Below are 8047 nucleotides of genomic sequence, written 5' to 3'. Positions count from 1 at the left end.
TATTAGGTTGGGACAAGCCATTGCTCAACAATTATGTTATTAGTATATTTATGTGACATCTCCTCTGTAAAGAAATATAAGAACATTTAGATCACTAATAGATCTTATATATTTTTACAGAGTGAGTACTTATTTATGACTATATATCATAAAAGTTGCATATTACTACTACCTCCTTTCCGATTTACATGACTCAATTCAAAAATCTCACCAACCAAGGTAGATAATGAGTGGTGAAATAATTTCCATGATTTGTAAAAGCACTCAATTAATGCGCTCGTTTTCCTCAAATAATTGTGTTTACCAATGCATTAATTGCAATGCATGCATTCATGAAGTACATGCATTGGTCAAGTTTCTCATAATCCTTGCATGCAATGAACTAATTCACCTAGAAATCTGAGCATGTGATGGGAACAATCAAATTGAGACTTATAAAACGGAAAACCGAATTTTTTTAGATAAGCCCTATAAACCGGGAAGGAGGGAGTATATTCACTTAACAAAACTTAATATCTACTCCCTCCGTCCGGGAATAATTGTCTTCAAAATCAATAAAAGGGGATGTATCTAGACGTATATTAGTTCTAGATACACACCTTTTTATCCATTTTGATGACAAGTATTTTCGGACGGAGGGAGTATGTACATAGGTAGAGGCCGTAGAGCCACATGTTCCTATATATATGGAGCCAACGAGTTAACATGGAACGGCACGAACACTACTGTGCATGCTTTTTTGCAAATGACTGTGGTTTTGTTTATATTAGCTACTCCCACCTTTCATGTATATAAGAACAATCTTAAAAATCACAAATAAAAGGCCACATTCTCCTCCCTCTACCTTTCTCAAGAGAAATTGAATCGTTTTTCAATCGCCAAGCATTCATTCAAAATACTTCTCTTTCAAAAAAAAAAGAAAAATCACCACCGCATGTCTTAGTTATCCTCCATTTATTGGCATGCTTGGCATTCACTACCTAGGGTGTGACGCCCTAAAACTTCCATTAATCACTACTTTTCCTTTACTTGTTGAGAAGGCTGATCATAGTAGGAAATATCATACACCAGCAAAAAAATAAATGAGTATCATACATCACACTACATGAAAAACACACGTCGCCTAGTATCTATACATATGCCGTGTGTTAAAACACGGGTTCACGGCCAGTATCATGCATATGATGATGTGTGAAATATGCACATACCTAAAGATACGAGAAAAAATCCAATTGAAAACAAGTTGTTGCTTACGACAGCTCCATGGAAAAGCATATTTATTTATTTCAAAGTTTCAGTGCGAACTTGAGAATTTACATGTTTGTATAGCATGGCATTCACATCATAATGGACTTTGTTTTAGAACCTGTTAGAACCCATACATAGTTTTCACCGGCAACCCTGATAAGTTCAACAAAACAGCCCTGATAAGTTCAACGAAACAGATGGACACTCTTACTCATTAAGAAGAAGAAGAGGTCAAACATGTGACTGATGTTGTGCGTTAATTTCAGCAGATCAAGAGAAATGGGGACAAAAGGAAACGTCAGGATACGACAGAGAACGTGTCAAACTGAAGTAAGGACCGTGCATGCTATAAATACATGTATCCTTCTAACTTCTTGAGCACCCAACCATTACAACCTAGAGACTTAGCTACCTAGCTCTCGCCTCTTCAGTCCGCGGTGCAGCTCTGAAGAGAGCTAAGTACCAAGGAAAGAAGAAGGCTTCGAGCCCCAACAGAAGAGGACATGGAAATGGAGATCGGCTCGACAGGCACCACCGCAGCATCCACCAACTTCTCGCTGCCGGTGGACTCTGAGCACAAGGCCAAGTCCATCAAAATCTTCTCCTTTGGCAACCCACATATGCGTGCATTCCACCTTGGATGGATGTCCTTCTTCACCTGCGTTGTCTCCACCTTCGCTGCCGCACCACTCATCCCCATCATCCGCGACAACCTCAACCTCACCAAGGCTGACATCGGCAATGCTGGGGTCGCCTCTGTGTCTGGCGCCATCTTCTCAAGGCTGGCCATGGGCGCCATCTGCGACCTTCTTGGCCCACGCTACGGCGGTGCTTTCCTCATCATGCTTTCTGCACCGGCGGTGTTCTGCATGTCCGTCATCGACAGTCCAGCCGGATACATCACCGTACGCTTCCTCATCGGTGTCTCACTTGCCACCTTTGTGTCATGCCAGTACTGGATCAGCACCATGTTCAATAGCAAGATCATTGGGACAGTCGGCGGCTTAACAGCGGGGTGGGGAGACATGGGTGGAGGTGCCACACAGCTCATCATGCCCTTCGTCTTCGATGCCATCAAGGCATGTGGTGCGACGCGTTTCACTGCGTGGCGCATCGCCTACTTCGTGCCAGGAATGATGTTGGTGGTGATGGGCTTGCTCGTGCTCACCTTGGGACAGGACCTTCCCGATGGTAACCTGAGGAGCCTCCAGAAAAATGGTGGCATGAACAAGGACAAGTTCTCCAAGGTTCTCCGGGGTGCCATCACCAACTACCGTACATGGATCTTTGTCTTCATCTATGGCTATTGCATGGGGGTCGAGCTCACCTCAAACAACGTGATTGCCGGGTACTACTATGATAGTTTCTACCTGGACCTTCGGAAAGCAGGCATCATTGCCGCCTGCTTTGGCTTGGCCAATATCTTTGCACGCCCCATGGGTGGCTACCTCTCTGACCTTGGTGCTCGCTACTTCGGCATGCGTGCCCGGCTTTGGAACATTTGGATCCTCCAGACCGCTGGTGGAGTCTTCTGCCTTTGTCTCGGTCGTGCATCCACCCTTCCCACCTCCATAGTATGCATGGTTCTATACTCCATCTGCGTCGAGGCTGCATGCGGCGCTGTCTATGGTGTCATCCCCTTCGTCTCCCGACGCTCCCTCGGGCTCGTCTCCGGGATGACCGGCGCAGGCGGTAATGTGGGCGGGGGTCTCACACAACTTCTCTTCTTCACTTCGTCGCAGTACACGACCGGCAAAGGGCTGCAATACATGGGCATCATGATCATCGCGTGCACACTCCCCGTCGTGCTCGTGCACTTCCCGCAGTGGGGATCCATGCTCGTCCCTCCCAGCGCCGACGCCACCGAGGAGGAGTACTACTCGTCTGAGTGGACAGAGGAGGAGAAGGGCAAGGGCCTCCACATGGCTGGCCTAAAGTTCGCCGAGAACAGCATATCTGAGCGTGGCAGACGCAATGCCATCCTCGCCGTACCTGCTACCCCGCCCAACAGCACGCCACAACACGTGTAAGGCGTTGGTATTTTTTTTACCTCAATGTATACCATGCGCGTATACATACATACGTACGCACCATCCCATTTGCCGGTGTGGTTTCCCAGACCACCTGCCTTTTGGGCGCTTATCTAACTGGGGCTTGTATCATGTATGAGAACTATCAATATGGGAATAAGCATCGCTTCATCTTACTTTTTGAGACAATATTTGTATTTTCCGAGATGGCTTACCACATATACCAGGTGATTATTTCATTGTACTTGTAAGGGCTTGTAATATGTTACGAGAAAGATGAATATGTGAGCATTGGTCAATGTTCTTGCATAATGCATGAGAACACAACTCTTCCACACCAAAGTGCAAACACTACTCGACTCCACACCAAAGTGCAAGCGTACGGCAGTTTACTTATTCCTAGCGTGATGCGAAGTTAGGTACTTCTTCCACACCAAAGTACAGGACCATTCAAAGAGCGACTCTATCAACAACAATGGTGGCGGTGCATGCTTGAAAGCGTGAGGAGTACTATAATATTCTGAGTGATCTATAGCCTGAGCTCTCAATAGCGACATGCATAACACTTGCATTTTCTCTAAGTCAATAAAGTTGCTGTGCTCGAGGAAAAAAAGTGTCAGGTTTGCCAAAAGAACAGGAGAAAAAAAAATTCAAATGACTCGGTGATCCGATTTTCTACCTTTAGATACATTCAGCACGCAAAGAGTTTGACCTGCGAGAGTACGGGCCGATCGACACGTGGTTCATACGGACGGGACTGTTTACTAGCTATTTTGATGACGAAGACCGGACTGAATCTAACCGCAGTCGTTCCGAGATTCTTAACCTTGAGCAGCTCTTTATATATTACAGTATGTTTACTAGCCTTTCACCGTCCTTCGGTATATTTTATAATTTTATACTATGCACTAATAAACACACTTTCTACTGATCTATGTGTAGTTTGTACATGTTCATGCGCTTCTCTAGGCAGCTTCAAAGATGTATATTGTTTGTATATTTGTCTATATCGAAATGAAAAATAAGAATACGCCAATATCATAATGAAGGAAACATGGAGGTCGTATCGCTAACCAAGAACCATGGACAAATGTTGGATCCTCTTACACATACGCATGCGTTTCTGTTGGAAAGTGGCGGCCAAAGTCATCGCGCTAGGTCAGGTGTGTCCTTCTCACCTCAAATGGGTGCAACGTGTACACGTTTTGTGGTCAAGCTGTAGCGTCATGGCGGTGATGCCTGTGTGGAGACTCTAAAGATGTATTCTTGTGAGTTATTTGACCTAATTTGGTGAATTCATGTGCTACTAAAGTCTTAGATTTTGACCTAATCCGATAGATATGGATCCCTTGGGTGAGAGAGGAGCAACACTAGTCCCCTAGTCTACAAGCAGGTTTACAGTGTTGTGTTCCATATTAGCTGGAGGTGATTCAAGCTTGTGCAAGATCTCTCGTGGTTGTGTTTGATCATCTTCATTGGCTGGTTGTCTGGTGGGTTGAGGATAACAACGTGTATAACTAATTTCATGTGGTAATTGAAGCATCAAAAGACTGTGATCAAGCATGTGATAGAACTCGTCGGCATTGTCTTTGGGCCAAAGATGATCTAGAGAATAGACACAATCCTTGGATGTGTGTGCCATAGTGTTCCGACCGAAGAGGAAGGCGCTTTTGGGTGTGATTAATCTTCACATTTCAAATTGAGGGCCTTTTTGTTAAACAACTACACGAGTTTTATCAGAAATGTTAAATGCTCTTATCTGTCGAACTACATGAGTTTTCTTAAACAACTACACGAGTTTCAAATTGGTTGCTCTTATCTGTCGAACTTATTATCAGGTTGTGGTTCCTCGTGCTCTTGGTCGTGTGGGCTCATTTTGGTGGTGTGATGTTTTCTCCCTTTCGCCCACTTACCGTTGCATTACTCTGTGCATTCCAGAAGGTGGTTCTTCTATTAGTATTGAAAAGATACTCAGGAGGATCTTTTGGAAAACAAATTTTGAGGACTCTTCTCATATGTCCTCAATCAAAATATTTATCTTGATGGTATGCTTGCGGAGATGGATCTTACTATTAGACTCCCTCTCTCCACTCAAGCCTATAGGGAATTTTAACAACCGGAGGGATTATAGAATGAGTGGGGCATTGTTGCGTAATCACCGTCTAGGATCTAACATTTCATGTATGATGGTCTTCAAGTGCCATTTTTCTTCATAAAATTTGGAAATGTGAAAGCCTCTATAAGATCAATGTTTTCTCTTGGGTTTTTGTTGAGTGGATCCCCTTAACACTCATGATACAATGATAGGGCAACACTGGCATCTGAATTCTTGTCTTGGTTTATTGCTTAATGTGAACTCTTGCCACCTTGGAAACCTGAAATCATAATTTCATTGAGTGTACTTTTGCTTTGTTGTTGTTGGTGGTTTGTGGGCATTACATGGTCTTCTACCACCTACTTGTCAAATGCCATACAGGATGCTGCTCTTAAGGCCCGTGCTTTTTGGAGGCATCCAATTTTTGTCTGGTGGAACATTTGGAAGGAGCGGAACAACTTTTATTTTAAGCATGTCGTGCCTTCTTTTTCTTGGTGCAATATTTATTTAATTAAGAACTACCCCTCGTGACCCATAAGGCGAGTACAATTGTGCATGTTAAGGCTAAGTTTATTATTCTTACTTTGTGTCTGTTTTTTTGTTGCTTTTCATAGTGATTTGTATCATACATCCAATAGGGAGAGGATTTGTGGTGCACAGGTGTGGGAGCACACATATTTTTTTCCCTCTGATTGCCTCGTGATTCAGAAATTAGTTTGGTCTTTGCATGTGCTTTAGCCCTTAATTCCCTTAGATAGGGCCCATGCGTTCAGCTTTTCACAGCTTTTGATAGCCCCACCCATCCCACCTCTCATGTTTCTTTTTCCGACTTTCTAATTTAAATCTATATCTTTTGAACCAAAAGTCTAATTTTTGTTTCATTGGCATATTCCTGTTCCTTGCAATGAGGACTTTGAAACAAGGGCACTCTTGAATACATTTTGACAAGTTTGGAATACATTTTATCTACTATAAGGATGGTGAATGAAGTCTGTATAAATAGGTACTACTCCGTATGTTCCATATTAGTTGTCGTTGATTTACTACAAAGCTGTATTAAATCTGCAACAACTAATATGGAATGGAGGAGTACAAGTCAAACTATAACCGTGTACACATATAGTTGACCCTAGCTGGAGCTGCAAGTAGATGCTAACGTGCACCATGGCCGGGCCGTACATGCACATGCAATAGTGCTAGCGACGGTAAGGGTATTTTCATTGACATTTAATAGCCACGTAAAGAAGTCTAGTGGGCAAAGCTCAGCAATGACAAACTAAACGTTGCTGAAAACGATTGTTGTGCCGGTTGTTTTCCAACCTCCATTACATGTCAATGAAATTGACAAAGGGAGCTTTTCAGCATGTTAAGTAACAAGGTTGATGAAAAAGACCGGTAACCGCCATATATGAAGTTATCTCTGCTATGACATCAGCTGTATCTAACGGCCTCAAGTAGAAAGAAGACTACGGTGAAAGGGAGACTTTCTGCGGAAAGAGGACATATTAGCTAAGTTACAAATAAATCGTTGGCATGAATTAGTGCTTAGTTAAATAACTGATGTTTGCCTTTGCTTATGAAGGACCTTCATACGTTTCTTAATTATACCAGAACTTCTAAGCATGCGGTGATCACAAAGAGAGATGCATTCCCATTGAATATGTCACGGCCGCAAAGCAACATATGACTAGATGATAACTAACACATTAATGTGAAAATTGGTTGCTAATACTCCCTCCGTCCGAAAATACTTGTCATCAAAAAGGATAAAAAGGGATGTATCTAGAACTAAAATACATCTAGATACATCTTCTTTTATTCATTTTGATGACAAGTATTTCCGGACGGAGGGAGTATATTTCAAGGAGATTTGGTTATATAGAACAATAATATTTGGACTAATATTGTGAGCTGGAACTAAAAATACAAATAAACTTCTGTAACTTTTGTATTTGATAATTGTATAGTTGTAAAATATTTCATATAAGTAGCATAATACTCCTGCATGGGCGCATGTTGTGATATGTCTGCGTGCTAAGGAAGATATTGAATCATATTTTATTGTTATATATGATACTACCATAAGATATTGTCTACCTGATTGAGATTGTTGAGTGCATTACGCGGTTACTTTCCACTCCAGAGACAACTTCATGGGTGTATTAAATTTGACCCCCCTGAAAGATAGGAGCTGAAAGTTGCACTGCATTTTAGATACGTGTTAATTAGACAGGTGAGCTCATTTACGTGGCACTCCAGCTTCTCCAAACCCCTGTGAGAACACAAACACATCATAAGATACTCCTCTTGCACGTGCAGGAAGACTACGATACAACATCGATAAATATAATAATATTATGGGCTGAAAACAAGGGCTGGTGATCTTAAGCGAAGTCTCATTAATTTGGCTTCGACTCAAGTGTGAAGATGGGGCATGCTGAAAGTTGCACAGCATTTTAGTCCTACAGATGTTGAAGGTGAAGAGAAAAATCTGGGGACGCCGATGTTGAATGCTGATAGGGCATCTACCTCTGCACATCATGCGATTGACACCGGCCGGACGCCGATGCATCTCCTCCTCCGGCGCTCACCCATCAGCCAGCCGTGCACGGGTCCACGGGACCACGGCCATGAACCAATGGACAGCTGATCGATCGGTAGTGGGCATCCGGGG

The 8047-nt window shown here is 42.9% G+C and overlaps 1 protein-coding gene across 1 annotated transcript; it reads left to right on the top strand.

The window, feature by feature from the left end:
• The first annotated feature begins 1751 nt into the window (after positions 1 to 1751).
• LOC119326060 (high-affinity nitrate transporter 2.1-like) lies at positions 1752 to 3278 on the top strand. Its single transcript, XM_037599764.1, has one exon. It carries the CDS (start codon positions 1752 to 1754, stop codon positions 3276 to 3278), a length of 1527 nt encoding a protein of 508 aa, XP_037455661.1.
• Positions 3279 to 8047: the final 4769 nt, after the last annotated feature.

The sequence above is a fragment of the Triticum dicoccoides genome, chromosome 6B, assembly GCF_002162155.2.
Source record: "Triticum dicoccoides isolate Atlit2015 ecotype Zavitan chromosome 6B, WEW_v2.0, whole genome shotgun sequence".
Lineage (NCBI taxonomy): Eukaryota > Viridiplantae > Streptophyta > Magnoliopsida > Poales > Poaceae > Triticum > Triticum dicoccoides.
This window is presented reverse-complemented; position numbering and strand designations above follow the sequence as displayed.